Genomic DNA, 17,869 nt, shown 5'->3' with positions numbered 1-17,869 from the left:
ATAAAAATATTTTTATAACGTTTACTGTTAAAAATGATTTAATTACAAATTTAAAACTGTTATAAGAATATAATTGAAAATTTTAAAAGTATAAAAACTTAATTACAAATTTAGAAAAATTATAAAGAATAATTTAACCTTTAAAAACATATACTCCACAAAACATAATTTGATCCTAAAAAATTTGTTAGCATACATCTCCAATCCACAATCAACATTGTAGGTGACAGAGTTGTAGGAGGCTTCCCATGGTTGGCAGATCCAGAAAATTTAACTTCCAGGCCTTTCTCTGGACGAACCTAATTAGCAACAATCAAATAATGGTAATGCAGAAGCCAGCACCATGAGCAAAGACAATGATCCATCCGGTTCAGAATGGATCTCGGATAATGAGTCGGATCGAATCAATAATAATAGTTCTTGTGGTAATACTAGTAACACTAATAGAAGTACCTTTAGACTTGGCTTTTGAACCAAGGATGAGTGTGAAGCTATTGCAGTCATAAAAAGAACTACCTGGGATTGCTTTGCATGAAAGCTATGAAAGGAAACCATAGCATAACATTAATATAACAATTAAAGAAAATCTTTGGCTATGAAATCACACTGAATGGCAGCATCCGTAATCCTGACCTAAAATCACGGTTGGATTTCTCAAATCCAAATTGTGTCATACCATTATAAACCTAAAATTTTCAAAAAAGAAAAATTCAATAAGTGATATAATAAGCTAAGTAACCCATGCTAAACCAACTATTTTTGTTATCTCAAGAGAGGTTTAATTTTTCATCAACTTGGTCTTCAATTAATTTGACAACAAAATAATCCAAAAGTTGCTTTCTACTACAACCAAATCGAAAACTTATAATTTAAGATCAAATTTAAATACACAAGCTTCTAAGCATCAAATCACGTTCGTCAACTTAGAAGTCAAAGGATTTAAACACATATTCAAACGCACTAACACGCGCGTGCCCACACATACACACACAACCAGAGTAAAGCTCCAATGCAATTTGGAGGATCCAAACTCTTAATATGATTACAAGATTTGTGATTAATAATGTAGATATACTCACAATTTCCCATGATCGTGGATGAAAACCAACTGTGAAGCCTTGAAATACTTGTGGGCCCGGTTTTTCACATGGTAGAGCAAGTTCAACTGAAACTCTGGCAATTATCAAGATTGTCATATTTAAAGGTCATACTTCAACTGCAAACATCAGAAAACAACACTAATAATGGAAACCAAGACTAGTAATAAAAATCATTAGTTATCTCCTATAAGTAAAGATCATGGCCAAATTAGTGCTTTACTCAACAAGCTTCTAAACCTCATCATGATACATATACTAATCTATGGTGTAGAAATTAATGCCAAATTGGAATATGTATAGGAGTGCGAAAAATATAAAAAGTTGCACACGAAAAGAATTACGTGTTGATAAAAATAATCACAAAAGATGAAAACAATAAAAAAGCAATCCAAAGATAGTATTAGTTTGACAAAATCCAAATATATGAGTTATACTCTCAAAGTGGCTCCGTTGCAACATTTTGTAAGTATCTCTTAGGTATATTTTTGGTAGTTTATCCTTAGAAATAAAATGAAAAAATGAAAGAAACACAGGAGTGGTATTTTAAAATAAAATGACAGCTGGAAATGAGTTAAATCATCAAAACCTGCATTTTGATTCATAAGTGACACTACATATGCACCCAGGACGACCTGCCAGTAAAAAAAGCTAATAAGCATCTGCCAGTAATAACAATAAAAATAACAATAATAATGCCAACGAACTATAACTCAAATGTCATAATCTCTCAATCATCATCTAAAGGTCTCAAATTCGAATTTCACTCTGAACTTTAGAAAAAAAACAATAATAATAAAAGAAAACATCACAAACTAGATAACATAAAGTTACAAATAAACAAAAATAACATCCACATCCTATAACGATAAATCATGCAAAGCATGTAAATCCCTTTGTGATATTAGTGAATATTATTCAACAAATGATGGGAAGATCTTATAACAACTAAGATCAACAATAAAAATAGAATCATTAAAAGCCTTTAGCATTTGTTTTTCAAAAACCGTGTTCTTTTGAAAACACATTTATGATCCACAAAGATTGTGCATTGTACAAATAATCAAATGAAATGTTCTCAAAGATTCACAATCATACCTTTGCATTGTCCATTCGGACAACTCCCACAGATGATGTTGACCTGAAAAACGTGACATAAGGAAGAAACATAGACCACATAAGAAAGAACAATTTATCCTAGAATCCAGAACTCGTTTGTTCCAAACAATTGAGAATAAGAGAAAATGCCTGTAGCATATCAATGATATAGATACATGTTCCATGAATAAACACAGAAGCAGACTTGTACGTATGCACACAATAAAAAATATTCACAACCCCTTTCTCCATGAGAAAACCACTTTAACTATTTCCATTATATTGAGTCTTTGATGTAGTTTACCAAAAGAGAAAAAGGAGTTCAAGAGTAAATCCAACCTGCGCGGTTCGTCCCATTTTATCATAACTTTGCTCACAACCCATCAAGTCACCGCTATAGAACTCCTACACATTAATAAAGTGATTCAAGAAAGCAGAAAGAAGGTATTAAGAACAAGAAAAGAGGAGAACAAAAAGCAAAAGTTTACTGTATTATTTAGTTTAAGTGGATCTAACCAGTGTAATCATATATTATTTACTGTATTATTTAGAACAAGAAAAGAGGAGAACAAAAAGCAAAGTAGGGAGTAAAAATTCAATAATTTCCTTCTATAAATAACTAGAAATCTAAGGAGTATGCCCTATTCTTCCCGAAAAACAAAATAAGTAGTAACAACTTACTTGAACAAAATCAAATTGGCCTATACCAGCAACAAAGTAGTTGTCAAATCGACCAAAATCAACATATCCCTAAATAGCCTTGGGCGTCAGCTAACAATAAAAATTATAAAACAAGAATTTCAAGTACTAAATTAGGATTATTCGCCACAATTATATATACTTATCTCAGTTTATAACCATATTGGGATTCAAAATTAAGCAAGGATCCATGACTATTGAAGGCTTTACCAAATAAGTGTTTGAGAATTGAAGAGTCTTACATATATTAACTTATATGTGAAACATATCAAGGTAACAATAATGTGCATGCCTGAACCTATTATTAAAAAAATTAAAGAGATGGATCTTGAATATTTTTTTCTACTAATGTTTTTTTTTTTTTAAATAAATTAAAACAAACTAGATAACTTCAAAGGAGGAAGACATAAAAGAGGATAAGAATCTTCCAAAATCCATTTTTATGAGTGAAAGAAAAGGAACTAAGGATGTATGTAAGAGTAAAAAATAGAAAACTTTGAGAACACGAGATAAGTACTTCAAACTGAAAGCATATAAATATAGAGACTACCGTTTGTGATCTGCTTTCGACGTCTTTGCAGAATCGAACCGCTAAGTCAGTATCTTGCTGCACTAATGCAAAGTGAGTAATTTAGAATTCTTAGGCTAGAAAGAAAATTTAACAAAGAAACAAAAGCATTCATCATATTATTGATATTTGATAACACCAACAAATACCGATGATACAACAAATAACAATAAGCCTTATCCCATTGGATGGAGTCGGCTATATAGATCAAACGATACTATTGTAGACAATCTCAGTGTAGAACTAAAAGATATTAAAACTAAAAAATTCTAGTGGTTTACATACCTGCACATCATACTCAAACAGGTATCCAATCCAGCTACTCTATCAAATTGGTTAAGTAATAACAACAAATCATGAATTGGATCAATAATAAGATAACAAGTTAACGCTCATTGATTCTCCAAAGATGGATAAAACATCAAGAATTGGTACTCCATATTATAATATCTATATCTCCTTAGACATTAGCACCATATTTAAATTAAATTTATAGACAAAATTGACATTCAAATTAACAATCCACAAACACAAAAACAAGATAACTAATTATTACAGCCAAATCAAAATCCTGAAATGACCAATGTACCATTATCAATATCCAATAAAATGCAAATCTAATCGAAATGGAAAAGCTTTTCAGTGCATTAGGAGTGAAGGATACAAAATCAACAATATGACTAGAATTATCGAAAGCGTAGCAATTGGAACTCGGAATCGAAACCGAAGCAATCCAACGTATCCTCAAAAGAAAAGCTGAGCAAAAACGAAGAGGGAAAAATTAATTTGCTTTAACAATATGTCTTATTGGTAGCTTAAAGAATGTGATGACAATCGAAAAGAGATAATTAGAACATGATGAAACCACAGACCTACCTGTAAATAAAATGGATAAGGTCGTTGCATAACACATTTTTTTGAGCAAGCTTGCTTTAGATTTTCAAGGTTATGCTACAAATCTACAATGTTAGTGAAGCTCTACCCCACCGTCAAGTGAAAAGTGGTTAATTTAGAGAGTAAATGCCCGTTATACCCTTGTCTTTTTTCTAAATGGACAAGCCGCTACTAACGAAAATTAAATGACAACCCATTTTCATACTTTCTCTTTAGTGGAACACATTATTAGTCTATCTCTAATTGCTAACATAATGTTGAATAATTATAGGACAAATTAAATTTTTAACAAAATTAAAAAATAACAATATTAGACATTTTGGCATTATTTGAACTAAACAAAATAACGAACCAAATTCAACAATTAAGCTCACATTGTTATGTATAAATATAATACATCTTTAAAATCAACATTGTTTAAGGCTATACTTATACGGCCAGAAAATAATCTACTAATAATAAGGATCCTCTTTACCCAGATCTTGATCTTGAGAAGTTAAACAATCAATTTCGAACAACAATTCAAGCATATTCATTCATTCCACGGCGTCACTCCTTATCAATAACAGTTAAGTAAACAATGAGAGCCCATAACTTCCAAAGTGTGTAAAAATTAATAATTAACACGTAACAATATAAGTGTCTTTGTAATTAATTTAGTTAATCTATTAGAGTTAGAATTTTTCTTTAAAGGTATGTAGGTTCAAATTTCATTCTCAACAATGTCATATAGTTTTACATTTTTTTTCTAGTTTTCACTCTAATTTTGAAAAATGAAGAAATATTTTTTTAAATATTTATCATACCAATTTATTAATATAATTTTTTTAAAATAATATAAAACATTTTAGCCACTCAAAAAAATTTCTCAAGTTTGGCCGCAGCTCCTCTGTGAGGTTTTGAAACATGACACATGGTCATTATTTGTCTACGTCAACTTAGATACATTCTCAATTTTTATTCTCAATAGTATTAATAACCAATGAGTATTAGATATAATTGTTTATGTATTGTTTTTTTTTATCTATTTAAGTTTTTGACAAAAAAAAATTCTATAATATAGTATCAGAATTTGTATGATTATAAAATTTAAAATTCAATAATTTTTGTTATTCCAAAAAGAAAAAAAAACTTACAAAAGATAAATAAAAAGAAAAAATAAAGCATATACAAAAATGAATATGTAGGAGTAGTAAATGAATGTTATTTGGCGGAATATCTATTTAATGGTGTTTTCTAATATATATACGAAATTATGAATGACAGTTATTACTTATTACTTTTTTTTTTACTCGTCTATTTTTATGAAACAAAAGAACATAAACATGATGTTGTAAAGGCCTTTAGCATTTGTTACCAACCAAAAAACATAAATTAGGCATGAAATGATAAAAAAAAAAATTCATAAGTAATTTTGCTAGTAAAAATTTCAAAGTTACATGCTTCTATCATTGAAAACTTCTTTTACAATCACAACTATATTGTTCTTATCATCTCAACCAATTAAAGCCACTGGCACCTCTCATTTCAACATAGAATAGCAAAGTATTGGTTCTTCAAAATATTTATTTTCACTCTTGACTCATTGTGTCGATTTGTTCTAATACCACAGTCAACAAGCTTCTCAAGAAACATCTTCTCTAATTGAGTAATTGTTTTATGTAGCCAGGGTTGAACATGTATTTTCACACCTCCACAAATAGTAGGAACTAGGAAGTTCAACCAAGCACTCAACAAGCTTTTCACCCTCTTGTAATATGGGTGCTTATTAGTTTGCTTTTACTGTTGTGTCCTGTTTTTCATTTCTTTTTAGTTACATACAAATTATTCGAATAAGTTAAAATATAAAATACAAACCCTGTGCAACTTGATTATTAAACAAGTATAAAAAAGGAAGATGAGAAATTTAAAGGTCTTTAAAGGTGAGAAGTTGGCAGTAACAATAATAGTAAAAAAATAAGAATAACAAATAATTTGATGGTTATCAGTGACTAAGGGAAGGGGGTTTAATCTTAGTCCTTTTTTGCTGAGTAAAATTTGCTGCCTTTTTAAAGCGCTTCATGAGATATTTCTGCTTTTTGTCTCGTCACTGGTCAAGAGACTTTTTCTTTTTGTCTCGTAACTAATGAGGAGATATTTTTTAATTTTGTCTCCTTCGAACAAAATCAGAATTTGAGTAGAGTAGAGAGAGAAAATCACACCCAGAAGTATCCTGATTCAACTGCTAAGTGCAGTGCAGCCTACATCCAATCTCCATCACAACAATGATGGAATTTCACTATAATCTTCATGATTACATACACCAATTCTCCCTAGGAACTACCCTTCCTATCTAGGACAAGTCTAGAATCTATCCCCAATCTTGAACTTGACTTGGTCACCTACCAAACTTTCAACTGCTAAGTGCTAACCCAACTTGCAAGGGGATTCCCACAGAATCATGAAACACAACACAGATGTACAAAGGACCTCTAGGACATCTATGGCTTTTTCTTTTAATTTTGTATACTTTGCCTTTTTCCGCTCTATGGCTTTTTCTTACAAACCTCACTGTTTGTCTTTTTCTATGAGACTCAAGACAGACAAAACTAAACAGAAAAATACAACATGAAATACATTGAAGGAGAAGAACTTCTGTTAGCTTGGGTAGCTATGAGAACTCTGTGCTTTGCACTCTTAACTCCTTGTCTCAAGCCCTGGCTGTTCTCCCTTATTTATAGAAGGGGAAGCCTCCAAAGTTGAAACTGTTGAACCGAGCCAACTTCTTCTTCTTCATGCAAAAACTGTTTCGGCCAGAGAGAGAGGAGAGGAAACTGAATGCTTAAACCAACATGCAATTACCTCTGGGTCTTCCCTTCTCACCAAGCTTCATCAATCCGGACCTTCCAACTTGACTTGCTCTCCAAAAAGGATTCCTAACCCTTGATGAGTCCTTGATGCTTGAAAGCTCCTCCTGCTCTTATCTTCTGCCTCATCCTCCACGTAGCTATAGTAGCTACCTCCTGTAGTAGTTGAACAAAAGTAGAGACGAGCCATGCTTCTAAGGGATCTTCTTCCTCTGACCGAAGTGGATCTTCTTTCATTTTTGAGTATGGAGAGCTTGAGTCCTCTTCACCACTTCTTACCATAAGTGGCAAAGATATCAGCTACACCATACTTTTGATTTTCTTTTTCTTGATACCATCATCACTATGGCTCTATGCTTCCTTCTAGCTTCTTTTTTTCTTCTGATAACTTGCCTTAGCTTCCATTTTTCTTATGGATGTGACCGAAACTTTGAGAGAGAAAAGGGAGAAAATTGAAATGCTTTCAATGAAACTAAGAGAGAGAATGAAATGAATTAAGTTTTTCACTTCCCTTTGGCTAGGTGGCAGTGATATTAATGCATGATGTCAATCAAATCAATTTCACTTTTTCTTTCATATTTCCAATGCTTGCATTAAATCCAAGTAAATCAAAATTTGAATTGCATAACCAAAGTGAATGGGTAACCGAACTAAACATGCAAGGCTTCTTCCCCCTTTCTTTTCAATTCGGACCAAACCTTGTTGGTCTAGTAGCAAATATTAATTTGGGCTTGTTTAACAAAATCTGGCCCATCTAACTAAGCATTGATTCAGCTATAATGATTAAAAAATATTTTTGTACCAAAGCTAAATTTTAACTTCACATTGGGCTTATTAATTTTTCTTTCAGCCCAAAACCAAATCTGCAAGCAACAAAAATTATTAATTAGCAAATATGAATTAAAATTCAAATTAATAATTTTTGTAATTAATTATATTAATAATGTTTGATCATCATCAATTTAATTTCAAGTTTTCCAAACTCATCAATCTCCCCGTTGATGCCAAATATTATTAAAAATTGAAATGGAAAGAGTAAGGATTAAAAGTACTCCCTTTGAAAATTAGAATTCCTCCCCCTTTTCAACTGTTACATAACTTCCCCTAAATATATGCTATTTTACCAAAGGAAGCAATACTTGTAACATTTAAAATCAAGCTAATAACCACCATGTATTCAACATATGGAATTTTAAAATGTTGAACAGCTTGATTTATGAGCAGAAGTAAAGTAAAGTGATAGACAAAACTAATATGTTATTATATAAATGATTTTCTGCTCAATAACAAACAAAAAGCTTGAGTACAGAGTACATAGTAACCAAAAACACATTAGATAATTCCCAAAAATTTTACTGCCAAATCATTTGATTAAATAGACAACATTTTCCAGCAATCATATCAGATAAAAAAATATCAGTTTATAGCAAGAAAAATATTATCAATCAAGCAGAATTATATCAGAGTAAAAAATTATCCAACATTCATTCAACATATCAAAGCACAAAGGAATTATCAAAACATAACTAAGTTCCAATAATGATAATACAGCAAATATTTCAACACAACAGATCATAAGTCATAAGGCATGACCATTGGAACATACAACTTATACACAGGAGTGATCATGAATCAAAACGATTTCAGCCCCTATTTTTTTCAATTTTTTTTTTAACTTTTCTTCCCCCTTTTGTCATCAATGGGGAACCTGCAAAAAACACATGATAATGGTATGCAAACAAACAGAATCAGAACCAGAATATCCAAGAGTTTAACAAAATAACAATGGTCCAGAGTATCCAAGAGCATACAAAATACCAAAATATCATAACAGAAACAGAGTTAAAAAATGTCAACTTAGATCAATCATCAGATAGGTTAAATTCAGAGCCATATTCATCATCTTCGTCTGCACCCTTTTCCTTTTCAAAATTCTGCAGCAGCAGGTTAACTCTTTCTTGGCACTTAATCCAAGCTTTCTCATTTTCATATGCTTGCTTGCGAGCTGTTTTATAAGATTGCACCATTAGATTGGACGTATTTGAGAACTCAGTGAGTACATCCTTGATTGAATCCTCAATCTTTGTTGGCTCATGTGGGTGGCTCTCAAGATCACTTTCAGACAATTCAAATAGCATGAAACATTTTCCTTTGGTGCCTTTCATAGAGCTCGAGACTCTTCCTCCCTTGATTGTGGAAACTTTATTTTCTACATCCTCATTAGTGAGATCAATATTAAAATATCCAAAGATGCATGTAAGAAAGATTCCATAAAGAAGATTAGCCTTTTTGTCACTTCTAACACACTCCCACATGTGTCTCACCATAAGATATGCAAAAGAGATAGGAGAAGAAGTAATAATAGCAAAAAGTACCAAAGTATCACAGATAGTTACTCTATGGTATGAACCACTCTGAGGCATTAGAATGTGATTGATGATTCTGTGCAGAAGTGCTCTTTCAGGACCAAGAGCTTTGTGGGTCAGAATCGTGCCATCTAAAGCAGAGAAATTTATGCAAGTTTGATTCAAAGCAATCTGGAGTGAGATTCGAACCTGCAAATCCCATTTTCCCGTCATATAAGCAGCGGCTCCTTCATCAACATATCCCAAAGCAGCACTGATTGTTTCTCTGTTCAGGGACATATGAACCCGCTTGACATAGGAATGTATTGCACCATCAATAAACCTCATGTTTGCATAAAACTCACAAACTAAGGCTGGATACACAGGTTTCTGAATATTGAACAGAGAAGTCCATTTCAGATTTTCAAAGAGAGAGACAAAGTTGATGCCTTTAGCACTAAGAGATTCCAAGTGCACTATGTTGGATGCACACAAGTGACGCTTCTTCAGGACTTCATTATGAAATTCATATGAAGCGTATGAGTTAAATTTGGCTAGATCAAAGTGTGAGTGACCTTTGTTGTACTTATTTTTGAAATCAAGTGATTCCAAATTCGGTGGTTCCCTGGTGTTACGAAGCACGTAACTCTTTGCACGCTGTGAACTGCGCCCAGAAGCATGAGGAGTTGATTTCTTTGGAGATGAGTGAGGTAAAGAAGACTGAGACTCCTCTTCTTCTTCTTCCACAACCGGTTCTTTATCCTTCCCAATCTTCTTTCTGGATGAAGCTTTCTGAGAAATGACCTTTCTTCTCATGGTCTCGGTTTGCTTGGAGGAAGGTGAAGGGGATGAAGAAGATGTTGAGTGTATGTGAATATGAGTGTGTGTTTGAGGAGTAGAAGTGAATGGAGGATTTTTTGGTAAAGGAGTTCGGCTACTTCTCTTGGGTGCAACTTTCTTTTCCATGTTATGAAGATGAAGAGAGGAGAGGGAAGATGATGGGGTGGCCGAATAGGTTGGAGAGATGTAGGAGGTTATGAGAGCATTAAATACTGAGTGGAGAGAGAGGGTTATGTGGTTAATGACCATTAAATGACGCGGTTATCAACAAGGAAGAAAGTTTAAAATTAAAAAGAGAGGTTAGCTCCTAGAATCAAGGGAATAGGTGAGAGAAAAGATTATGATTTGACAACTACTCCTTCCTACAAGATTTGATATGATAACTTCCCAACAAAGATATGATTAACAATTGAGGAACTCAAAACGGGCCAGGGTTATGACTGAGGTCAAAGAGGATTAGGTGGGGCCCATGATCATTAATATCCGAATCAGTCTCCCCCTGTATCAATGCCAATTCATCACGTCCTCAATTTTGTCTCCTGGTTTCCTACGAGATAAAACCAACAGATTCATCAAAAATCACAAATTATCAACAGAATTTAAATCTATCATACCCAAGCTGTTCCTTAATGAACAAAATCTATCCTCACACAAAGGTTTAGTGAAAATATCAGCAAGTTGTTCTTCAGATTTTACAAATTGAATATCAATAGTACCCTTTTGCACATGTTCTCTAATAAAATGATATTTAATTTTAATGTGCTTAGTTCTTGAGTGCAGAACAGGATTTTTAGAGATGTTAATAGCACTCATATTATCACAAAACAAAGGCATACTATTGATCTTTAATTTGTAATCTTCTAATTGAGTTTTCAACCAAATTAGTTGTGAACAACATGTAGAGGCAGATGTATATTCGGCTTCGGCTGTGGATAGAGCTACTGTGGCTTGTTTCTTGCTTGACCACATATTGAGTGAGCTTCCAAGGAAACAACACATTCCGGATGTGCTCCTTCTATCCACCCGATCTCCAGCATAATCTGCATCATAGAAACCTACTGCACAAAAGTCATCAGATTTGGGATACCATAAGCCATAATCACATGTTCCCTTAATATATCTAATGATTCTTTTGACGGCTGAAAGGTGGAATTCTTTTGGGTGAGATTGAAACGTTGAACATACACCCACACTTTGAACAATATCTGGTCTAGAGGAGGTAAGATACATGAATGAACCTATCATTCCTCTATACCGTGTTTCATCCACATCTTTGCTATCATCATCTTTATCAAGCTTAGTGTTTGGATGCATCGGTGTACCCATAGGTTTGGAATTTTCTAGGACAAATTTCTTGATTAATTCTTTAGCATATTTTCCTTGGTGAACAAAGGTGCCACTAGGAGTTTGTTTAATTTGGAGACCAAGAAAGAATGTTAGTTTTCCCATTAAACTCATTTCAAACTCACTAGTCATGAGTTTTCCAAACTCTTTACACAAGGATTCATTGGCCGATCCAAATATTATATCATCCACATAAACTTGAACAAGAAGAATATCATCATTAGATTCCTTAATAAGCAAAGTAGTATTGGTGGTACCCCTTTGAAAGTGATTTTCCAATAAGAAGGCACTAAGCCTTTTATACCAAGCTCTTGGAGCTTGCCTAAGGCCATAAATGGCCTTTGAAAGTTTGAAAACATGATTTGAAAATTCTTTATTTTCAAAACCGGGGGGTTGTACCACAAATACTTCTCTATCTATAAAGCCATTAAGGAAAGCACATTTGACATCCATTTGAAACATTTTAAAATCTTTATGGGCAGCATAGGCAAGAAGCAACCTAATTGCTTCCATTCTTGCTACCGGAGCAAAAGACTCATCAAAATCAATACCCTCTTCTTGATCGTAACCTTGGGCCACTAATCTAGCCTTGTTACGAACAACTTTTTCATCCTCACCCAATTTATTTTTGAAAACCCACTTAGTACCCGCTACCTTCTTACCATTCGGATGAGGTACTAGTGTCCAAACCTCATTCTTGTCAAATTGAGCTAGCTCTTCTTGCATGGCCTTGACCCAAGAGGGGTCTTCAAGAGCTTGCTTCACATTGTTAGGCTCCATTTGAGACAAGAAAGCAAAGTTGCTTTGTTCGGATTGTTTTTTGGTTGAGGATCTTGTTGTAACACCTTGAGAGGGATCACCAATGATAAAATTATGAGGATAACCCTTTATGGACTTCCACTCTCTTGGTTTTCGGAGTAAGGTTGAGCTTTGATGAGCTTCAGCTGACTGGTCTGTTCTGGAATCTCTGATTGGCTCAGGAGACAAAACTGAAATGTCTCCTCCATCCTGATGAGACAAAACTAGACGGACAGGTTCTTCACTTGGGACAGCATTGGGACTTTCTTGACTTGGTTGATGGCTTGTTTCTACTTCACTACCTGAATCATCATCTAAAAGAGCACTGAAAATTGAATTAGTATCACAAAAAGAAACGTGTATGGATTCCTCTATGGTCCTATGATCTTTGAGGTAAATTCTATATGCTTTGCTAGTGGTGGAGTATCCAACAAACATTCCCTCATAGGCTTTTGGATCAAATTTACCAAGATTTTCTTTATTATTAAGCACAAAATATTTGCAACAAAAAATGTGGAAATACTTAAGATTAGGAGGGGTTCCTTTCCATAACTCATAAGGAGTTTTCTTTAACCCTTTTCTAATGATAGTCCTATTCAAAATATAACAAGCTGTATTCACAGCTTCATCCCATAGAAATTTTGGAACCTCATTTTCACATAACATAGCCCTAGCCATTTCTTGAAGGCTTCTATTCCTTCTTTCAACTACCCCATTTTGTTGAGGTGTTCTAGGGCATGAAAAATTATAGGCAATTCCAAAATCATCACAGAATTTTTCAAAAACTTTATTTTCAAATTCCTTTCCATGATCACTTCTTAAGTGGGCAATTTTCAAATCTTTTTCATTTTGAATTCTTTTGCAAAGGGTTGAGAAAGCATGGAAAGCATCATTCTTATGAGCAAGAAAAAGTACCCAACCGAATCTAGAGTAATCATCCACCACTACCAATCCATAATGTTTACCTCCTAAATTTTGTGTTCTAGTTGGACCAAAAAGATCAATGTGTAACATTTCCAATGGCCTCTTGGTAGAAATTTCATCTTTTGGTTTAAAAGAGGATTTTACTTATTTGCCTAATTGACAAGCATCACAAGTAATATCCTTATCAAATTTAATATTTGGAATTCCTCTCACTAAGTTTTTCTTAACAAGCTTAGAAATTTGGTACATACTTGCATGACCCAATTTCTTATGCCATAGCCATTTTTCAGATTCAATAGAGGTCAAGCATTTTACTTTTTGATCTTTTAAATCCTCAAGAGTCAATCCATACACATTGTTACATCTTTTAGCTTCAAACAAAATATTCTCAGTTTTTTCATACATAACTAAACAAACCAATTTCCTAAAGATGACTTCATATCCAAGATCACATAATTGGCTTACACTTAGCAAATTGTGTTTTAAACCATCAACAAGAAAAACATCATTTATAAAAAAGAAAAGCTTTTACCAACTTTGCCTATTGCCACTAACTTTCCTTTTCCATTATCACCGAAAGTGACAAACCCTCCATCATATTCATTAAGCTTAATGAAGAAGGTTTCCTTTCTGGTCATATGCCTAGAGCATCCACTATCCATGTACCACATATTGTCCTTTCGCTTGGATGCTAGGCACACCTACAAAATAAGCTCAAGTGACCTTAGGTATCCAAATCTTTTTGGATCCTTTAACGTTAAACCATCTCCTTTGTCCCAAGCCATTGTAATCACAAACAACTTTACAAACTTTGTTTCCAATCAATCTCTCAATAAAAAAGCATTGAATGGGAAAATGACCATTCCTATTGCACAATCTACAGAACCTTGGAGTTGCTATTTTTCTAAAGCTTGTTGGGTTTTGAAATCTTGTATCATTTGAAGATGAGGCCATGTTAGCAAAAGAAGGTTTCTCAACAAAATTTTCAGTTTTATAAAATCCCAATCCAGTTTTATCATAAAGAGGTTTTTGACTAGCCAATAGTTTATTTAAATTTTTAGAACTTTGAGTAAACTTGGCTAAGTCTTTCTTAAGCCTTCTTATCTCTTTATGCAGCCAGTCATTTTCTTCAAAGTATTTTAGATTGGCAGTTACAGAATGGTGGAATTCACAACTCTTAAGTTGGGCTTTTAACTGCTTGTTTTCTTCAACAAGCTCAACAGCAGTTTTAGCCTCCCTTAACTTATCTTTGAGAAAACCATTTTCAGCTTTAAGAATAGTAATTTGTGATTCAAGATCTTGGTTTTCAGTTAGGAAGCATCTAATCTTTTTAGAAAGGTAGTCTATCATGAGATGAAGATCTTCAGTGTCAAAGTTATGGAATACTACCTGTTCAACGTGATCTGCCATGAGGCATGGTTGAGACTTGGTTTCTGATTCTTCATCATCTTCTGAGTCGTTTTCCAAGTCCTCCCAAGAAGCCTCAGTCCTTTGCTTTTTTCCTTCTTCGGCTTCTCCTCCTTCTTCAACTTAGGGCAATCTGATTTGAAATGTCCATACTCTTTGCAGTTGTAACAGATCACTTTGCTGAAATCTTTCTTTTGTTTCCTTGAGCTGCTTCCCTTGCTTCTTTCCTTGAGTTTCACCATTTTCCTGAATTTTTTGGCAAACAAAACAAATTTATTTTCAGAGGAGTTGTCACTGGATTCATCATCCAGAGGGTTAGAAACAGATGTGAGAGCTATTCCTTTTCTTTTATAATCTTTTTTCAAATAAGTGTTTTCAAAAGCAAGTAAATTTCCTCTCAAGTCATCATATGTCATAGAATCAAGACTACTACTCTCAGATATTATCAATGCCTTTGTTTCCCACTCTTTTGTGAGACATATCAAGACTCTCCTCACAAGCACAGATTCAGGATACTTAATCCCCATAGCATCCAAGCCAACAATGATGGTGTTGAATCTTTCAAATATTTCATCTATTGATTATTCTTCCTTCATTGAGAATATTTCATATTCTCTGTTCAACATATCTATCCTGGTCTTTTTTACTATGGTGGTTCCTTCATGAGTGACTTGAAGTTTGTCCCAGATTTTCTTTGCCGTTGTGCATCATGATACCCGTCGGTATTCCTCGAAGCTGATTGCACAGTTGAGCAAGTTGATAGCCTTGGCATTGAGCTCCACCTTCTTTCTATCTTCTTCGGTCCAACTGGCTTCGGGTTTAAAAGAGACTACTCCTTCAGCACTTGTGGTGGTTGAAAATTGAGGACCTTCCAGGATAATCTTCCAGAGTCTGTAATCTACTGCTTGCACAAAAATCTTCATTCTTTCCTTCCAATAGGTGTAGTTCTTCCCATTGAAAAGAGGAGGTCTGTTGCTCGACTGTCCTTCTGTCAGATTGTAGGACATCAGGTTTGAGCCACTGTTCTCTACCATCTGGATCTTTTTTCCAAGCTGAAAAGCTTGATATCTTTGAGACCAAGCTCTGATACCAATTGATGGTTATCAGTGGCTAAGAGAAGGGGGGTTGAAACTTAGCCCCTTTTTGCTGAGTAAAACTTGCTGCCCTTTTAAAGCGCTTAAGGAGATATTTCTGCTTTTTGTCTCGTCACTGGTCAAGAGACTTTTTCTTTTTGTCTCATAACCAATGAGGAGATATTTTTCAATTTTGTCTCCTTCGAAAAAAATCAGAATTTGAGTAGAGTAGAGAGAGAAAATCACACCCAGAAGTATCCTGGTTTAGCTGCTAAGTGCAGTGCAGCCTACATCGAGTCTCCATCATAACAATGATGGAATTTCACTATAATCTTCATGATTACATACACCAATTCTCCCTAGGAACTACCCTTCCTATCTGGGACAAGTCCAGAATCTATCCCCAATCCTGAACTTGACTTGGTCACCTACCAAACTTTCAACTGCTAAGTGCTAACCCAACTTGCAAGGGGATTCCCACAGAATTATGAAACACAACACAGATGTACAAAGGACCTCTAGGACATCTATGACTTTTTCTTTTAATTTTGTATACTCTGCCTTTTTTCGCTGTATGGCTTTTTCTTACAAACCTCACTGTTTGCCTTTTTCCATGAGACTCAAGACAGACAAAACTAAATAGAAAAATATAACATGAAATACATTGAAGAAGAAGAACTTCTGTTAGCTTGGGTAGCTATGAGAACTCTGTACTTTGCACTCTTAACTCCTTGCCTCAAGCCCTGGCTGTTCTCCCTTATTTATAGAAGGGAAAGCCTCCAAGGTTGAAACTGTTGAACCGAGCCAACTTCTTCTTCTTCATGCAAAAACCGGTTCGGCCAGAGAGAGAGGAGAGGAAACTGAATGCTTAAACCAACATGAAATTACCTCTGGGTCTTCCCTTCTCACCAAGCTTCATCAATCCGGGCCTTCCATCTTAACTTGCTCTCCAAGAAGGATTCCTAGCCCTGGATGAGTCCTTGATGCTTGACAGCTCCTCCTGCTCTTATCTTCTGCCTCATCCTCCACGTAGCTACAGTAGCTACCTCCTGTAGTGGTTGAGCAAAAGTAGAGACGAGCCATGTTTCCAAGGGATCTTCTTCCTCTGACCGAAGTGGATCTTCTTCCATTTTCGGGTATGGAGAGCTTGAGCCCTTTTCACCACTTCTTACTATAAGTGGCAAAGATCTTAGCCACACCATACTTTTGATTTTCTTTTTCTTGATGCCATCATCACTATGGCTCCATGCTTGCTTCTAGCTTCTTCTTTTTTCTTCTGATAACTTGCCTTAGCTTCCATTTTCCTGATGGATGTGACCGAAACTTTGAGAGAGAAGAGAGAGAAAATTGAAATGCTTTCAATAAAACTAAGAGAGAGAATGAAATGAATTAAATTTTCCACTTCCCTTTGGCTAGGTGGCGGTGATAGTAATGATGCCAATCAAATCAATTTCACTTTTTCTTTCATGTTTCCAATGCTTGCATTAAATCCAAGTAAATCAAAATTTGAATTCCATAACCCAAGTGAATGGGTAACCGAACTAAACATGTAAGGCTTCTTCCCCCTTTCTTTTCAATTCAGACCAAACCTTGTTGGTCTAGTAGCAAATATTAATTTGGACTTGTTCAACAAAATCTGGCCTATCTAACCAAACATTGATTCAGCTATAATGATTAAAAAATATTTTTGTACCAAAGCTGAATTTTAACTTCACATTGGGCTTATTAATTTTTCTTTCAGCCCAAAACCAAATCTGCAAACAACAAAAATTATTAATTAGCAAATATGAATTAAAATTTAAATTAATAATTTTTGTAATTAATTATATTAATAATGTTTGATCATCGTCAATTTAATTTGGAGTTTTTCAAACTCATCATAATTCAAGTTACAAAATATAGTATTCTTTTTTATTAGTATTTAGTGTTTATCAAA

General features: G+C 34.1%; 1 protein-coding gene across 1 annotated transcript in view; it reads right to left on the bottom strand.

Moving 5' to 3' along the window:
- The window catches only part of LOC107625465, a 6,651-nt gene extending 2,063 nt beyond the window's left edge, over positions 1-4,588 (bottom strand). Inside the window, exons 1-12 of the mRNA XM_016328112.2 lie at positions 4,339-4,588; positions 4,127-4,218; positions 3,748-3,786; positions 3,445-3,501; positions 2,877-2,945; positions 2,535-2,600; positions 2,196-2,238; positions 1,687-1,732; positions 1,080-1,173; positions 634-686; positions 454-538; positions 197-299 (exon numbers count right to left, since the gene is read on the bottom strand). Coding sequence (XP_016183598.1) covers positions 197-299; positions 454-538; positions 634-686; positions 1,080-1,173; positions 1,687-1,732; positions 2,196-2,238; positions 2,535-2,600; positions 2,877-2,945; positions 3,445-3,501; positions 3,748-3,786; positions 4,127-4,218; positions 4,339-4,375 — 784 coding nt within the window. The 5' untranslated portion in view covers positions 4,376-4,588. The remainder of the gene's footprint in view (positions 1-196; positions 300-453; positions 539-633; positions 687-1,079; positions 1,174-1,686; positions 1,733-2,195; positions 2,239-2,534; positions 2,601-2,876; positions 2,946-3,444; positions 3,502-3,747; positions 3,787-4,126; positions 4,219-4,338) is intronic.

This window comes from Arachis ipaensis, chromosome B01, assembly GCF_000816755.2.
Source record: "Arachis ipaensis cultivar K30076 chromosome B01, Araip1.1, whole genome shotgun sequence".
NCBI lineage: Eukaryota > Viridiplantae > Streptophyta > Magnoliopsida > Fabales > Fabaceae > Arachis > Arachis ipaensis.
This window is presented reverse-complemented; position numbering and strand designations above follow the sequence as displayed.